The following is an 18993-nucleotide window of genomic DNA, read 5'->3' as shown; positions in this document are numbered from 1 at the left end:
TCTGAATTACCTTTTTGGTCAATGTAGGTTCTGGAAATATTACAGCAAAACCCAATTAACACAAATATGAGGGGGAACTGATTGAGTTATCTGAAAAATATTGGTTAAATTTCATTGTTGGTTGATTATCTAAGCATCTGAATCTACTTTATATTAACATAATTGAACTGACTTTTTTTTTCTTTTTGAACTGACTTTTGTCTGTTAATGATTGGGGACATTTGGACTTACTACCAGGGCTTACTACCAAACATGAAAACATCAGTTTTCATGTTTCCAGGCTAAATGGGTACCAACCCTCTAGAATACTAGAATATACTAGGAAGTTGCTTTGATGAAGAAATACAGAAAATTCCAGATCCCTAAGGATCAGAGATACCTAGATTCAACTTATCTTATTGCACATTCTATGAAGTTAAAAATTTATAACACCAGCTCTGACCTCCCCAAAGACTTAAGCATCCAATTGCTTATGTGACATCTCAACTTGAATTTCCAATGATACCTCAATCTCAACACAGCCAAAACAGAATTCCTGTTCCTGCCCCCACTTAGTTCCTCCCCTAGTCTCTCCAATCTCACTAAATGGCTTCACGTACTATGTGCCAAGCAATGTTTTAGCCTCTTGGGGATACAGTTGTGAACTGTCATAAATCCTCACCTTCATGGAATTTACATTCTTGAGGGAGACAGTAAAAACAAAGAAAACAAAAAACCGAAAATCAGTCCATCAGATGGTGATAAATGCCAGGGATAAGTAGACCACAGTGAGGTTGCAATTTCAAAGAGTATCATCAAGAAAGACCTCATTAAAGTGACATTTGAGCAAGAATCAGAGGATGAGGAATGGGCAATGCAAACACAAAGGAAGAGTACTGTAGGCAGATCAGCAAGTGCAAAGACCCTGACTGCCAATAATGTCAGAAGTACAGTAAGGAGGTCAGTGAAGCCTGGAGTGGACAGAGCCAGGAAAAGGATCAGAAGAGGAGATTAGAGAAATAACAGAAGGGTAGGATGCTCTCCAGATGATCTAGGGTTTTGAAAGCCATTGTAAGGATTTTAGCTTTTGTTCTAAGTGAGATGGGAAACACTTATCAATAACTAGAATTATCTCATTTATATCTTTACCCTTCCCCTCGCCATCCCAAGTTACAATGTAAATTCCATGAGGACAAGGACTTTGTCAGTCTTGTTTGCAGCTGGGATCCTAGATCAGTGTCAGGCACAACGGAGATGCTCAGTAAATCTTTGAATGAATGAACAAATAAATGACTTAATTGATCAAGTGCAACATTACCAAAGGATATAAGAAGTAGGCATGGTCAGTGCAATGAAGTTGGAAAAAAAAAAAAAAACATTGAATTTAGGGTGTCAGAGGACTTGGGATCCAGATTAGGCTCTGTCTCTGACTCACAGAACTTTGATCAAGTCACTTCCCTACCTGAGATTCAGTTTCCCCATCGTTAGGGTGAGGGGTGTGTGGTGTGTGTGTGTGTGTGTGTGTGTGTGTGTGTGTGTTGTGCTGAGTATTAAATGGTTTCTTTCTGACTCTAAGTCTATAACTCCATACTGCAGTGACAATTGGGACGCCTTTTGGTTAGAGCATGTTCATGGAATTCTGATATACTTTCTGCTATCCTATGGGTCACCTTTTAATGAAATGATTTCTGCTTCCAAGTTGAGAGAATAAGTTTCTTGAGTAACTCCTTGAGTGGGTTTGGGTCTGTGTTTGGGTTTCAAGGCCATCTTTACAGTAAACAAGACACTATCCCTTGTGCATGCTGTCATTGTTAGAATCACATTGATCCTCTGATGTTTTAATAAACAGAAGACCAAAAAAATCCTCACAAATGTTCTAATGAGTCAGTACTAACAGAGACAGAATAACAACTGAGGTCCATTCTAGGCATATTTTAATGGTAGCAAAAATTCAGCTTTTAAAGTCTTTTTGCAAACTTTAATAGGGTTAAGCTTTGACACAAAGGAATGATTAAATCCCAATAGCATGGATTTTGGTCCATATTGTGATATATCCTTATTTTGTGGATATTTGCAACAAAAGCACTGTAATGTTAATTCATAAATCACAGTGTATATGCGCTACCAAAATCATTAATGAAATCTTAGCAATTCAGACAAGGTGAATCAGGTGGCTCATTTTAACACTTGAGTGATATACTGCTGGACCACTTTGCAAAACTAGATAAAGTAACTGGAAATATTCAGTATTAACTTCAATCTTGATAACTGGAAAATTTATCAAAGTGGTAAACAAAGTCTCCTTTTGAATATTCTCTAATTTAAACAAAAAAATAAATCCAACCTTCTAATATTTTATCACCTGGATCTGGGTTATAATCTTCATTCTCACTGAAACAAAATAAAAAAAAACATTTTATTTTCCATGTATTTAACAAATGAAGGAATTACTGGTTAAGTTACAGAACATTTTGTTAGTTGTTATTCATATAGAAGTAAACTGGGAATAGTGTAACTATAAGTCCCCAAATCAAATGAAAATTATTGCTTATTTATTTGACTTTTATGTTGTATTATCTATGCCCCCTCCACTGATATAGAGCTATGCTGGTATTACCATTTATATATGTTAAAATAACCATTATGCAGGAGGAAAAGAAGCAATGGTGGTCCAGGTATACATGCCCCAAGTGGCATCAAGTCAAAAAGAAACAATTCTGTAGTGCTGAGTGGAATAAAATGCTGATCAGATTGATTTTCTCCTTACACTCAGTGCATATCCCATGATAGAAAATGCTACCTCTTCCAGTTTATAAATATTCATATAAACACAGAAATATTTTAAAACAAATTTTAGCTATTCTAGATATAGTTATTAATTAGACTTCATGTCTATAGTGCATTTTGTTCTTCTCTGTCCCCTAAAAATACCACACAGTCCAGACTTTGCTTCTACAGTCATCTCAACTTGGATTGTCTTACTCTCATGTAAATCCTATCCATCCTTAAAGGCCAACATCAAATTCCACTGCTTTCTAAAATTGTTCTCTGAATGCTCCAATTCACACTGCTCCTCTTCTTCTTTGGTTTCTTAACAGGCCAATAGCATACATATTATTGTTGACCCAATGCCTGTCTTCCAGGTAAACAAAAAACAAACTCTAACACCTAAGCAAATACTTGATCCAAGACATCACTATACAAGAAGGCAAGTCTCAAAACAAAGAAGCAGAGGTCAAGTAAGGAGAAATGGGAGAGAGCAGATAGGAATGGGAGGTCAACAAGTGGGCAGCCAATGGGGACAAGACTGAGGAGGAATGAGGAAAGGTACAGGGCTGAACAACTGCTTCCTCACAGTTTTACCAGGGATTTCATTCTTCCTATAGCAGTACTTTCATCTCAGATTTCTATTTTTGAATTGCTTTAATTTAATGTACCCAGCACAGGAAATCAGGTCTTCTTGGTTATACGATGATGAACTCATAATTCTGTGCACAAAGTAATGTGTTGGTTCAGTAATAAGTCTCCTTTCTTCTTTCTGGAAGAATGCAAATCAAATATTATACAAAGTACAGTTTGATATGCATTGTCTCATCTTATTGACATGTTTTGCACTCTCAATTACATTGTCACGAGATAAAAGTTTCAGAGATTACTTAAAAAATGGATGGACCCTATAATTCCAATCAAAACGTTCCTTCCGATATAAGTCTTTGCAATGGCTCAGTAATGATGATTTAAATTATGATACTGGGTTTTCAAAAGACATTAAATATCAACCTAGAACAATATTGGAAGAATATAGTCTTCTGTTTCTGTACTTTACAAATATTTTTAAATTATTCATATTTCACTGAGTTCAAAATTGAGAAAACCTTTATTGTGATGCTAGAATATCAAAGAGAGGCTACTAATAATGGGATTATTCATATAATCCATTTTGATCATTGCCAATATTACACTATAGCATTTCTTTAGCTATCTAAGAAGCCAGAATTTCTGACTATGCTGTACAAGAAAACTGCTCTGCAGAATACATTTGGTCATGAAATAACACATGGCTTCCCAACAAACAGATCAGGGGATGTGTTCAGATGACTGAATTGGGAAGCTTCTGAAATGACCAGAAAAAGAAAAGAAAAAGTTGTTCTTTTTCTCTGACACATCTCAACTTTGGTGTTAACCTGGGAATTACTTCAAATGGGTAATCAAGAAAATTGTCTCACTAGGAAATCCAAAATTGTATGTATTCTCTGGAAACATGTTACAGCATAAATTTTTGGACAGGGCTGGCTATTCCAAAAGGTCTTTGGATTCAAGACCATCGTTTAAGGGGTAAGGAACCAGGGATAAGAGCTCTATGCTGTGATGATGGTGGAATGTTATGGGCTAATTGCAGGGATGATATTTAGAATATTTTGATTAAGTTTGGGTGACTTGGCTGAGTATATTTTCAGAAAAAATTTGGCTATGTAACTTGCCCAAAAGTCACATAGCTATTAAGTGACAGAGTCATTATTCAAAACCAGACAGATAATCCTAATTTGTGCAGAAACTGTTTACTTTGTTCTACCTCAGCTTACTTCTCATCCTGTCCTTCCAGCATGGTATTTCTCCATGCAAAACTGTCAATGAGTATTTACCAAAGTATAAAAGGGAAGGTATCTGTTGTTTTAAATAATTATCTTGAATTTCTCTTAGTTGATTTCCATTTTCTGTTTTCTCTCATATGTGGTTCATGGATTTAATTGTTAATTATTTTCCTTATATTGTAATTTCATCAGGCTTAGGAAGATACTGTCAGGAACCATATTAGTATCCTTTTCTGCCTAACCAAGGTAAATTGTTGGACAGAATTTGTGATGATCTCTACCTTTTCCATAGACATTTGGCCACTGACAAACACATTTTTACTTACACTACACTGTGAATTTTTCTCCCAAAAAGAAGAATCTGTGCCAGTCAAGGTTGTTAAGCAGGTGGCCACGTCAAGCTCAGCAACAGCTCTTTTAACTTGTCTCTCCTTAGATTCTGTCTTTTGATCTGAAGTTTCTTCAATACTTTCAATATTTGTACTGGATGTGGGCTGACAACATTTGCTTAGTGATAAAAATTTTTTCAGGCTGCTCGTGCTTAGTGTTGGCTTGGGAGAAACAACTTTGCTTTCAATTGGCTTCATGGCTTCTTTTGCTTGATCTTCATATAGTTCTGCTAAGCATTCTTTGCGTGCAATAACCTCCCCTAAAACAACTTCTTCTTCATCAGAAATCAGCCCCTCTTCTATACAAGTTTCTGAATCTTCTTGATCAATATCATGAGCTACTAACCGAATGATAAGATCTTCCTTACTCTCTACATCTTTTAAAAGCTCCACTTTGGTTATATCAGGCTTTCTTATATTCTGAAATGAATTTCTGCAAACAGCCTAGAATTGAAGGTACAATGGATATTAAAAACAAATGCCTCAATCATTTTTTTCCCGTGGTTCTACTGTGATATCACTATTTTATACGATTGCTAGTATATTAGCAATTTTTTTTCAAAAAGAAAATAATAAAAAATATTTGTCGATATCAATAATTTCTTTTCCATTCACGGAGCTTATTTTATTTACTGCAACTTACTGCAAAAAAAGAGAGAAAAGTCTAACATAAGGTTCTTTCTTTTGCTTATAATTTACATTTGGCTTCAAAATAATTTACTGTTTTTTAAAAAATTCACTTGAACTGCTTGTTGAGGTGTACATTGAAACTTAACACCTTTCTGTATGTATATTTTACAATAATGGAAATAGCTGAAGTTGTGGAACTGTGAACCATGACATTCTTTGAAATTTGCTCTCTACTTGTTAAATTGTACTTTGAAAGTTATCACTGTTAGGTACATAAGTTCACAATAAAATTTTATTAAAAAATTCACTTGAAAATTTTGCAGCAGTGGTAGACATGCTAATAATATATTTTTCTAAAATCCTAGGTAGGGTATCACAGGGTAATCTACAGGCAGATATTTTCAAGTAAAAAGCAAACTGCTGCCTAACCATGACTTTTAAAACTGATGAATAGTGGTGCTTGGCAAACTGAGTCTCTGTTTGCAAAAAAAAAAGACCCCCTACACCTCATACCTTATACAAGAATCAACTCAAAATGGATCAAAGACCTAAATATAAGAGCCAGAACTTTCAAACTCCTAGAAGAAAATGTAGGGAGGCATCTTCAGAACCTTGTTAGCCAATGGTTTCTTATACTTTACACTCAAAGCAGAAGCAAAAAAAAAAAAAAAAAAAGAAAAGAAAAGAAAAAAATAGATGAATGGGACCTCATCAAAATTAAAAAATTTTGTGCATCAAAGGGCTTTATCATGAAAGTAAAACGACAATCTACAAACAAGAGAAAATATTTGGAAATCACATATCCAATAGTTTAATATCCAGAATATATAAAGAAATTCTTCAACTTAATAACAAAAAGTCAAACAACCCAATTAAAAAATTGGCAAAAGAATTGAATAGACATCTCTCCAAAGAAGATATACAAATGGCCAGAAAGCACATTAAAAGATGTTCAATATCACTGGCCACCAAGGAAATGCAAAATAAAAACCACAATGAGATAAAATTTCATACCCATTAGAATGGCTGTTATTAAAAAAAGGAAAGTAACAAGTGTTGGAGAGGATGTGGAAAAATAGGAACACACATTCACTGCTGGTGGCAATGCAAAATGGTGCAGCCTCTGTGGAAGACAGTTTGGCGGTTCCTCAGGAAACAAAGTATAGAACTACCATATGATCCAGCAATCCCACTAGTAGGTATATACCCAAAAGAATTGAAAGCAGGGACTGAAACAGATATTTGCACACCAGTGTTCATAGTGGCATTATTCACAACTGCTAAAAGATGGAAGCAACCAAGTGTCTAGTAAACAATGAATGGATAAATAAATGTGGTATATACATACAATGGAATATTATTCAGCAGTAAAAAGGAATGAAGTCCTGATACAGGCAATGACATGGATGAACCTTGAAGATACCATGTTGAGTAAAATAAGCCAGACACAAAAGGACAAATATTGCATATCACTGATTTGAAATAATTAGAACAGTAAACTCATAGAGTCAGAATCTAGAATATAGGTTACCAGGAGATAGGGCAATAGGGAATGGGAAATTAAGGCTTAAAAGGTACAGGGTTCCTATTTGGAATGATGGAAATGTTTTGATAATGGATGGTGGTGAGGTAGCACAACATTGTGAACACAATTAATAGCACTGAAATGCACTTAAAAGGGGAATGAGATTAAAAGGGGAAATGTTAGATTGTATTTATGGTAACGGAATACAATTTTTTTTAAATCCATGGAACTACACTACACAGTGAACCGTAAGGTAAACCATGGACCTTAACTAATAGTACATTTATGAATGGACCTTAATTAATAGTACATTTATGAATATCATCAATTATAACAAATGTTCCACACCACTGCAAGGTGTTGGTGGTGGTGCGGTATGTGGAAATCCTGTATTTTTTGCATGATTGTTGTGTAAACCCACAACTTCTCTAGTAAAGAAACAAAGATGAATAGCCAAAATTGTGGAGGCCTTTGCAGTTTACTCTGGATTCCTCCACTTCTGATCCTTTGAACATATTTTCCAAAAGAAGTTTCAAAACATAAATCATTTTTTTCTCAACTTCCTAGCCAAATTATCACTTTCCATTTGTCAATATTAAGGTATATCAAGAAAAAGGCAATTATAATAACAGAATTTCCCCATTTCTGTAGCCTTTGATGATTGCACAGAGCCTCTAAATTATAATCACTGAGTAATGCTAGATCTTGACATCCTTTTGTATTATTCAGATAATGGTGCCCTAAAGGACTATCTTCTGTAGAAAACAAAATATAGGAAGAATCTTTTTAAGAAATTAAAACACAACCAATTTTGATTATTTGTGCAAGTGGCAGGACAGGAATCGGTGGTTTAGTAAATCCAAAATTATTCTACACGGTTTTGGAATTTTCTAATGTATATACTTTCAATATTCATGTGTCTGGTGTGTTGGCAATTTACGGTACTTGAGAACAGAGAATAAAACACTGAGAAGGAGCCAACAAGGTGTTTAAGTTCCCTGAATCTCATCTACTGTACTTCTGTCTTTGGATAGCATTGGTGCCCAGGTTGGCGAAATCATATGTCTTAGTTGCCTATGTTTGCTTATTTATTTATTTGTACGTTTATCTTTTTAGGATGGCTTTTCCTCCTCTAAAGAGGACAAAGGTAATTGTATTGCTTTAAATATCCTCTTCCTGCTTTCTGTGGTCTATAAATGTCTTGAATAAAAAGAGCTGGTAACTAAGAATAATATTTGTGACAGACAATTCTGCAGATGATTAAATATTGATTTTAGATTATGTTATTCTACAGTTTGTTCAAACAAATTTTACTTAAAACTGTAGAATAACACTTTTTATTCTTATTTCACATTTACTATATTAGTCTTTCTTTCCTCTTCTAACCTTGTCCTGTACCCAGTTATTTTATGCACCTGTAATCTAAGAGCTTTCAGTAATATATGTCTGTAGAACCTTAAGTTTGAAGAGTTAAAACCATTATAGAAGTGTGCTCTTTTGATATTCTATTAACTGGCCCTATTGAATGCCTTTTATATCTATAGTGAAGAACTAAAGGAACTATAATAGACTATGTTTCTTCTGAATCTTCAAATGAGGACTGTAATTCTAGTTGGTGTGGTTTCAGTATTAAGGGTATATCTCCATAGCTACATTCTTAAAAAAAAAATGTCAGTTCAATCTGACTGACTTAGGAAATCTGAGACCTTTAGTGTAAGCCACAGCTCTGATAAGGCAAGTTCCTGTACACCCTAAGACTGTATGGGAAGAACCAGGGCAGCCAATTCTGCTATTAGGGTGGACAACAACAACAAAAATGCATTCCTGTTTGAAGACTGGATCACAAAAGAAAAACTATGTCTTACTATTCACTTTTTTTCCCCACTGCCTTTTGCACATACCTGAAAGGGTTTTATATCCAGTCGTCCCATTCTATTCAGTGAGATATGTCTTTCTCTCTTTGTCTTTTCTACATTAGATGTGTCTGATGAATAACTTCTTCCACTTACTGAAGCTCTTCTCAGTTCTGCTATGCTATGTCCAGTTCTTTTTAAACATTCCTTCTGAAGTCTCTCAAGAGGTTGAGTTTTTACAGAAATTACTGCTAAGTGCTGTGAAATAATGTCTGGATCTATTTTGATTGGTTTATTTCCAATATGTGGAACTATTTTAACCAGAAATTCCCCTTCATTTAAATCTTGATCTGACTCCTCTCTCTCTAAGTGAGGGACCATTTTAACAGCATGCTCTTGTGCCTTTTGAACAATTCGATCAACATCCAGATCTCCAAAGAGATCATCATTCAGATTCTGTGAGTTAACCATATCTAACGGAAAATTGGAAATTTCATCAATAATTAAACTAGCTACTTTTTTAGGGAAGAATCTGTTTGTACCTTTTATATCATAATAAAATTCTTTATGGGTTCCAGCTTGTTTCAGTACATGAGTATAAACCGAATCAACAACCTGAGAAATCATTTCTGTACTTCTTGGATTTAAAAAGTGTTTGTCAGGATTAGCAGCTACAAGACTAATGCTACTTCTGGAAATTTCAGCTGTCACAGATTTTGTCAGTTGACACGCAATTTTATTTAACTCAGGCTTTGATAAGTTTTTTGCATTTTTGCTTGCGGCACCTGGTAACCTTGCTAGTTTAGCCAAGAACAAAGCTATTGTTTCCTCTAAAAATGTGGCATCTAACACAGAACCTTTTCCAGATGAAGGCTTTTCCTGAGACTTAAATTCATCAATAAGTTTAATCACTTTTTCCATAATTTGGACAGCTTCCAGAACTAATTCTGAACTTGACACTTCTTCCTCTACTTGAGGTTGAAATTCAGAATTGGAAATTTCCTTCACCATTAAAAAACCTATTATATCAGAGAGGACACTGCTGTTACCTATTAAATCTTTAATTACAGAAGCATGCGAGCCAGAGTGCTTTACGACACTGGTATAAACAGAATTGACTACTTTTTCAATAGTTGCACTGTCTGCTAAAGGTACAGTCGGTGATTCCTTGGCTGGTGGTACAACCTTAATCTGACTTTTAGAGATAAATTCTTGGACTGAATTTAAGATTTTTGAAATTACTTTTTGCATTTCAGTTTCTAGAGATTTGTGTCTTTCCTTATCAACTTTTGGAAACATAGATAAAAGCTTTGATAAAAATTTTACAGCAATCTCTTCTATGATGTTATAAGGAAGTTTGTGAGCATGTGATGGCTGAGACTGGGGAACATCAGTAGCTTGGATGACATCTTTAAGGATATTTTCAATGACACTGTCAATTTCTGCACACTGATGTGGAGTTAGCTCTCCTGAAAAATAATTCTGCAACTGATTGCCAGCCACTTCTCGTAGAACTAATTCAACTATAGTTTCTGTAAGGATTCTGCATCCACTGGTTACGCAATTTTGTATGATCTCTTGGGATCCAAACTGTGGCAAGAGGTTATTATAGATAGACTGAACAACTAACTGAATAATTTCATCATCATTGGGATGTAAAGATTCTACATACTGTATAATCATATCTTCATCTTTGGAGATCTCTGTCATAACCGTACTCATTAACTTTAATTGAAGGAAATCCAATTCTGTGAACAAATAGTCCTCAGAAGGTTCTGCTTTTGTGTTGGACACTGTTGAGAAAATTTTAGATAAAAGAGAAAAAATCACATTCTCTAAAAATTCATGAGGCAGAATTATGGTATATGGCGATGATGTCTGACATTCTTTGCTGGCTGTTTGGGCTACCTTTTGAATCTTTTTGACAACATCCTTAGATTCTAGAGGCAAACATGCTGATGCTGGAACTTCATCACAAAGTAGCAAGTTAAGCTGATGTTGAAAAATTTCTTCTATCACTGCATTAGATAGTCTTCTTGCTACATTTTCTCTATTACTATTTATGTTCTTACAAATGGAGTCTTGAGATCTATATTCCTTCAAAATACCACATACAGAGGAGTGAACAACTTTATTGACCAATGTTTTATCAATTGCTGGTCTTTTATCTTGAAAAAGTACTTTATTTGATGAGGGTTTTTTAATCATTTTATGCAGAGGTGGTATTTTGTCCACAGTTAACTTACTGTTGGGTGACGCTTCCTCTGTAGTTGATTCTTTTTGCCTGGGTGGTATTTTATGAACTGATGACACTTTATCTGCAGGTGGGAAAAACTGATTTCCCTTATCTGGCCTAAATACTTTAATTTGAGCATCTGAAAATTCCTTTAAAAGTGAATCAATCAGTTTCATAGCTGTGTCATAGAGTTCAGCTTTATTTTCATCAACAGTTACATTTTGAAATTCATCATGTGTTTGTGTTTCTGGTGAGGAAGAAAAGATCAATTGGTTAACCATTTCAGTGATAACATCTTCTAAAAATTTAGCAGGAAAAATTCCAGGTTTATTTTTTGATGAGTGCCGTGAACTGTCTGGTCTACTTGGTTCACTCTTAATGTTTTCAACTTTCTCTTTAACTTTCTCTTTCTCTTCTACCTTCTCTTTGTCATGGACAGATTTGTTAATTGAGGAGGAGAAATCCTTTGCTGAAGCAGGATGTGTAAAATCTTTGCCAACCTCTTGACTTACATGCAATGCTTTATCATCTGGGAGACAATAGGATTTTGAATCATCTGCTGAGTCTTGAGAAGATACCTCTAAAATATTGTCATAAATATTTTCAATGACATTTTGAACACATTCATAATCCATGTATTTTTCCTTATCCATAACTGCTTGAGCTGGAGAGTCTCTCCTTCCTTTGCTCCTCGGCTCTTGGGAGACAATTTTCAAAATTTTCCCTGTTGTGGTCTCTGTATTTCTCTCCTTGAACTTCAGAGAAGATAATTTAAATGGCTTGTCATCTTTTTTTAATGAACTTTTTCTTTTTTTGTCACTCTCCTTTACATCGTCTGGTCCCAGTACTACTTTTTCATATTCTGTAACATCAGTAGCTACTGAAAAATGTGTGTGATCTTCATCACCTTGCCTATCATCTTTTGGAGCTGATATATTTTTTTTCTCAATTTCATTATTTTTTAGTGCTGAACTTAATTCTGGTTCCTGAATATCCTTACTTTTCATGCCAGTACTTGGAAAAGTAACTTTTGATACATTCTCATTGCATTTTTTAATTGAAATTTCCATTTTCTTTTCATCTTCTTTCTTTTTAATTGCCATACTTGCAGCTGACTCTGATCCTAGGTTAATCATGTTGCTTTTCATAATACTGGTGATAGAGGGAATTATTGGATCATAGATGTCACCTCTTTTCATTGACTTCTCCTCATTTTTGAAACTTTTCTTTCTACTCATTGCACTGTTATCTATTTCCAAGGTATCCAGTGTATTTTTTTGGCTTGCAGTTAGACAAGTATGTTTATATGACTGTTCTGGCAAAATAAGTTGGTTCTCTGTTAAGGATCTGTTTATCTGCGCAGAGGTTTGTTGTGGTAGATGCTGAACTCTTTGGGTGATGTTATCTGGATTCAGAAATGAAAAGAATGTGGAAGACCAGTCTCCTGAAAAAAGTGGTTGAATCTTGAAAGCAGAGATTGCCTTTTGGGCTAAAGCAGAAATAATTTCTATAAAAATGTTACTTTTATCATTTTCCTGAATATCATTAGATCCATATTTTCCTATAAACTGATAATACACAAAATTGGATATTTTATCAACAGTCTCTTTATCAATTGGTGGAAAACAAAATATTTCTTCAGCATTTGGGAGAACTTTAATTTCACTTTTCCTAAATTCCCCTATCAGAGCATTTGCAAATTTTATAGCCAACCCTACAATGTCTGGTTCTTGTATTTCTTTTTTCTTAGAATCTTCAGCAATATTTGGAAGAGAACAAAATTTATGAACAAGGTTAACAATTACATCTTCCAGAAATGTAGCTGAGTAAAGAGAAGGTTGTGTCTTTTCTTCATCATGTTTAACCAGTACAGAGACATGGTCATAATCAGACAAGTCGCTAGGAGATGTTTCTTCACCACGTAAAAATGGCTTTAGATGATGATCCATAATTTCCTTCATAATGAAGCCAGCTATTCTACTAAGAAAGGGTCCTCCTTTTCTGCTTGAATCTTTCTGTACTTCAGCTTGGAATTCAGACTTTTTCAAAATATTGTTACATATGGAGTCAACCAAATTCTCAATCACTTCTAACTGCATACTTTCTGCATTCTCCTCTGCTGTGGCAAGTTGAATTTCATGCTCAGAAATTTCTTTTATAATTTCATCAGTCAGTTTTGAAGCTGCATTTACAAACTCATGATCAGGTGGCACCTCCTCTTTTAGTTCATTTTCAGTGTCAGTTGAAGGGAAGATATGCACTAGAAGTTTGTAAATCATATCTTCTAAAAGGGAACGAGGCAACACAGTAACATATGACGGCAAGGAATAACTGTCCTTCAGGATGATGTCAAGCACATTTCTGATGATATTATCAGCTCGAGGGGAAGAATAGGAAGAAGATACTAATTCTCCTGAAACTAATGACTGAACCTGATAATCATAAATTTCTCCCAATAGCAAATTATATATTTTCCTTCCAAAACAAATAGTGTCACTTTGTATAGCTTTGTATACTTGAACCAGGGATTTATATTCATCTAATATAATTTCATAAATTAGATTGACTGTTTTTTGAACCATTTCTTTATATGCTTCTGAACAACACAGATTTTGATCAAAGTTATCTGCAACTAAAATCTCTGATGTGGTGAATTCAAGAACAATAGATTTTGCTAATGTTGTAACAATGTCAGTAATTTTGGCTTTTGCTTTATCTGGGTTTTCAGCAGCCAAGACATTATGTGAGAATGCATAAAGGATTTTGCATAAAAGCTCAGAAATTACTTCCTCCAAAAATACAGCTGAGTTCACAATGAAAGACAATTCTCTTTGTTTAGGATCTACTGCTTTCTGTTTATAAGTTTGATCAACTGCAGCTGTAAAGAGAGTTTTATCTCCAGATAAAAATGACTGAATATGATGGTTAAAGATTTCTTTTATTATAAAACTTGCTATTTTTGAAACAGGTATGTCACTTATGCCTTTTTTATCTTTTGTAAGAGACTGGTATAAATTTGAATTTGAAAGATCAGCATAAATGGAATCAACCATAGATTGGATATCTTTTTCTGAAAGCATGCTTTGTTTTCCATTTCCATGTTTAGTAATGCATATTGCATGTTTTGAAATTATTGACATGATTTCACTGATCAGTTTCATGACTGTATTACTTAAGTCTGATTGAGAAATATCTGGGTCTTCTTCACTGGAGGCCAATGGGGTCATCTGAGATATAAGCTGAGTAACTATTTTTTTCAAATGAGTATGTGATAACATAGTAGTATATAGTGTTGAAGCCTTTCTTCGGAGACTGGATTTACTAATATCATATTTACCTCTCTTTATCAAAACATCAGCATTGAGTTTGGAATATGACTTAAAAGCCAGTTTTGCAATAAAATCCGGATGAATTCGGAAATCAAAAATTTCAGCCAGGATGATTTTAGTTACCTTTGCAGCCAATGTCTCTGTGTCATTTAGAAAATCTTTATTGGGTATTATTTCCATTTCATATTCTTGCAAAAATCTGCTGTACACCATGTCAATTATTTTTGTGACTACATCTCTCTCTACTGGAGGCAAACACAATAGTTCCTCAGCATTTTCTAGGACATTTACTTGGGCTCTTGAGAATTCTTCTGTTATCAAATGTATGAGTCTTTCAGCTGTTTCAAACAGTTCATCTTCTGATTTTGTTTGCACAATGCCTAACATTCTGTGGAATATTTTGCTTAAAACCCCAGAGACCACATCTTCCAAAAAGGTTGAGGAATAAACACTGGCATAAGAAACCTGCCTTCTCTCATCATCAAAATATGTGCAGGATGAAGTAGGTAATGACTTTCTATTCAGAAATGGCTGAAGATGTTGTTGACAGATATTTTTAATAATAAAACCTGCTATTCTATCAATAAGATCATCATTACTACTTGTGATATTTTGTTCAACTGATTCTTGAGACTCAGAGCTTTGCCAAATGTTTCTGAATACCGAGTCAACAAGATGCTGAACACAATCCTCTGAATAAACATACTTGGCTTCTTCTTCATCTTTTGAAAATCGAATTTCATGTTGGGAAATTTTCATCCTAATATCACTGATTAGATACGAAGCAATTTCATTGAAGTTCACTCCTGATCTATCTTTTGGGGCTTCTCTGTTTGGAACCATGCTAGATGCAGCAGGAAAGATTCTACATAATAGTACTCTGATCATGTCTTCTAAAAACGTATATGGCAGCAAAGTGTTATATGGAGATAAATGCTGGCTTGGTGTGGTAGATTTCCTGATGGTACTAAGGATGTCTTGAACAATATTCTCAGGCACTGAGGTAAAATAGGAAGAAGCTGAAAAATCCCCAGAAAACAGAGGATGAAGAAGGTAATCTGAAATAGCTGCTACAAGTAAATTGGTAATATTTTCAACAAAAATATCACTGTTTTTAGACTCTTTATCAACCTCAGAGTCAAGCCCATGCTGTTTTAAAACATTTCTATAAACCGAGGTAACAAGTTCATCTACAATATCTGTATCTACAGAAGGGAAAGACTGCTCTTTGTCATCATGTAGAAGGCCAATTTTTACTTTGTCAAAATGGTTACTTACTGAATTTACTATTTTTTGGGTCATTTTTTCCAACTCAAATTCACTGTGACAATTTGGGGAGAAGATCTTTGATAAAAGCCTGGCAACAATTTCCCCTATAAATGCATCTGGGTAAACACCTAAGGGTGATGGTTTCTGGGGTCCGTGTGACCCTGTGACTTCACTGAGAACCTGTTTAACCATATTAGATATTTCATCTAATGGAGTGCTTGGACGAGGTAAACTCCCTCCACATAAAAAGGGCTGAAGGTGATTTTCAATAATTTCTTGGATAATAAAACTGGCTATTTGATCAACTATAGCTGGGTTTTGCCTTATTATATTTTTCTGTATTGAAATAAGGGAGTCAGATATTTGCAAAATATTACTATAAACAGAGTCCACCATCTTTTGGAGGTTTTTTCCTGTATATAAATATTGACTGTCATATGTAGTGAGCCAAATTCTATGTTTTGAAATGGTGGACATAACCTTCTTTATTATATGGGTGGACATTTCATTAAAATCTGAACTCATTAAATATTTCTTTCCCAAAGAAGAAGTCTCGCTGGGTGAAGAAATGAGTTGAGATAAAAGCCTTCTGATGACATCTTCTAAAAATGAGTGTGGTAACATGGTACTGTAGCATATTGAAGACTTGGGTTGGGAATTAAATTCTCTCAGGTTATTTTGAAGTTTCTGCAATATAATTTCAGCTTTAAGAGGGTAAAAAGAAGTAGGCATGAGCTTTCCCCTGAAGCAAGATGGGAGTTGGTAGTCTACAATCTCTAGCAATATGCCATTAGTTATTTGCTCTGCTATTGAGGTATTGTCATGTGCCAGATGATTACCACAGGTCACTTTCAATTTATATTGCTGCAAAACATCATTATAAACTGAGCTAACAATCTTACTAACAGTTTCTTTATGGACTGGTGGAAAACATAACTTTTCTTCAGCGTTCTGTAAAACTGTGACTAGAGTATTATTAAACTTGTTCACCACAGCGTTGACAAATAATGTATTCATCTCAGTGAGCCGAGCCTCGGTGATGTTTTCATCTTTGTCCCATGAGGTAGAGAGATTAAAAAAGAGTTCAGAAATTATTTCCTCCAAAAATGTGGCTGAATAAACACCCATATTCATGTCTCCTGGATGTAGCATGTTATAGATGGCTGTTGTATCCATTTCATTTGTTTCCTGTCTAAAAGGTGACACAAGTGAGGATTTTACTGAAAACTGCTTACCAAATGCTGTTTTGGAGCCTACCACACTGGGATCATTCAGGGATCCTGTCAAAGGATTACTGTCATAACTCATAAATCCTAAACAGTTTTTATCTTGTTCTAATTCTGTTAATTCAGGCCTTTTTGCTTTTGTGAAACTAGACTGTATTTCTCTTGTCCTATACTTCATCTGTTTATTTGCAAAAGGCAGACTTTGGGGGGCTTGCTGTATACTGTGGGTTAATTTTTCCATCAATGATTTAACCAAGCTGTGGGAAATATGAGTAAGCATAGATTCTGATGACAATAAGTCTTGATCCATTTCTGCCAGATTTTCGAAAAAGTCTGACATGTAATCTCCTTGAAATGGTTCATAGTCCATTGCTCCCTTACAACAATCAAATTCTTCATCTTCTACACTGTGAAGTATTTTAAAAAGTTGATGTTCCTTTGCTGGCATTTCATTGGAAAGAGGGTCATTATCAAGGAAGACAGTGCTTGTGCATTTTTCCAGCAGTGTTCTAATAAGTTTCTCACACACTACATTGAGAAGAAAAACTGATTTCGGGGAGAGACCTAGGTTATTTCCAAGTATGCTATTACTTTGCTGACTATTTGAGGATGGAAAAAATGATTTTGCTGTATTACCAGAATTCATGGTATCATCTGTGCATTCATCTGGCAAAAATAAATCTAAAACAATATTAAAAACTTTATTAACTACTTCTTTGGATTCACGTGTTTTTAGGCTACCAATCAAATTGTCTAATTTACATGCCAGATAATTTAATTTATTTTTCTGAATGAGTTCATCAGTTTGGGGTGTAGATGAGTCGCATTCTCTGGGGCCTGTCTGTCTTTCCATGGTATTTGTTTTGTTGCAAATGGGCATAGCATGGCTCCTAAGCATGGAAAATGATTTGCTTCTTCCTTTGCTTTTAAGGTGATGATTTGTTCCTATTTCTTTGGACAGTACATGAATTACTCCTACCAAGAGTTCCTGAAAGAGATCATCAAAGGCAGCAGCAGCTACTTCTGGGGTATAAATGTATTTTGTTTTTATAGAGAGATTTTGCTGTGTCATGTCAGCCTTTATAATGTTACTATTAGAAAGGATTTGAATAATGATTTCAGACACACATAAAGCAAGTTCTTCAATAGGAATTGACTTGCTTTCAAAAACCTGGGAATGAATTGAAATAATCTCTTTAAATGCTGCTTCTTGGCTCTCCAATGCATTCACTTTTTCTTGAGTCTCTTTGGTGCCATCAGAAATACGGGAAATTATATGGGAAATGACCAACTCAGTGAGATGTTCACAAAACTGATTAAGTGAAGAATCACGATGTATGCCTCCTAAAGGCTGTTTTGATTCATACATTTTCCTTGACAATGTAGATACAAGAGACACCTTCTCCTCATTGGAAACTTAAAAAAAAAAAGAAAATGTTACCATTTTTAACATGAATTAAGGAAAATACGGAAATTCAATATACTGGCAATTAAAATTACATATGAACTTCTTCTTGGGTAAAGAAAAAGAAAACCCTCACTAAAGAAAAAGAAAATCTTAGTCAAATAAGAAACTGGGTTTCTTCTAACAGTCATTTCCCACCTTTGGAACCTTTATTATTTCCCGGAAGGTGAGAAAATAGCCCTAAAGAATTCAAATCTCTAAGTCAAGTGCTGATGTCTATCTTGCTTATGGTTATAGGCTCTAAGAAGCTAGAAATTCTGTGGCAGAAAAATGATTTCTAGGTTTAGTGTTGCATCTTCTTGTATCTCCAGTGATCTCCAGGGAATCTGTATATTCTTTTAAAAATCTGTTCAGTCAAAACATTTAATATTATTCTATGAATTACTTTTAGGAGGTTGGGGAGTTTTGTTGCAATATTAACTTAACTAAAATAATTGGCAGTACTTTAACCCCAGATTAGTTTATCACAAAAATGGGTCAGTTCAGTCAGGCATAGGACT

General features: G+C 34.6%; 1 protein-coding gene across 2 annotated transcripts in view; it reads right to left on the bottom strand.

Annotated features, from left to right (window-relative positions):
• FSIP2 (fibrous sheath interacting protein 2) overlaps window positions 1-18993 on the bottom strand; it is a 129320-nt gene that overhangs the window by 33228 nt on the left and 77099 nt on the right. The window contains exons 17-20 of one of the 2 annotated variants that reach the window (XM_037849900.1): window positions 9017-18444; window positions 4898-5404; window positions 3417-3517; window positions 2324-2370 (exon numbers count right to left, since the gene is read on the bottom strand). In XM_037849900.1, the coding sequence (XP_037705828.1) occupies window positions 2324-2370; window positions 3417-3517; window positions 4898-5404; window positions 9017-18444 (10083 nt within the window). Of the gene's footprint in view, window positions 1-2323; window positions 2371-3416; window positions 3518-4897; window positions 5603-9016; window positions 18445-18993 lie in introns of those variants that run through there. The other variant, XM_037849899.1, reaches the window with a different exon arrangement.

Source organism: Choloepus didactylus, chromosome 9 (genome assembly GCF_015220235.1).
Source record: "Choloepus didactylus isolate mChoDid1 chromosome 9, mChoDid1.pri, whole genome shotgun sequence".
In the NCBI taxonomy this organism is placed as follows: Eukaryota; Metazoa; Chordata; class Mammalia; order Pilosa; family Megalonychidae; genus Choloepus; species Choloepus didactylus.
This window is presented reverse-complemented; position numbering and strand designations above follow the sequence as displayed.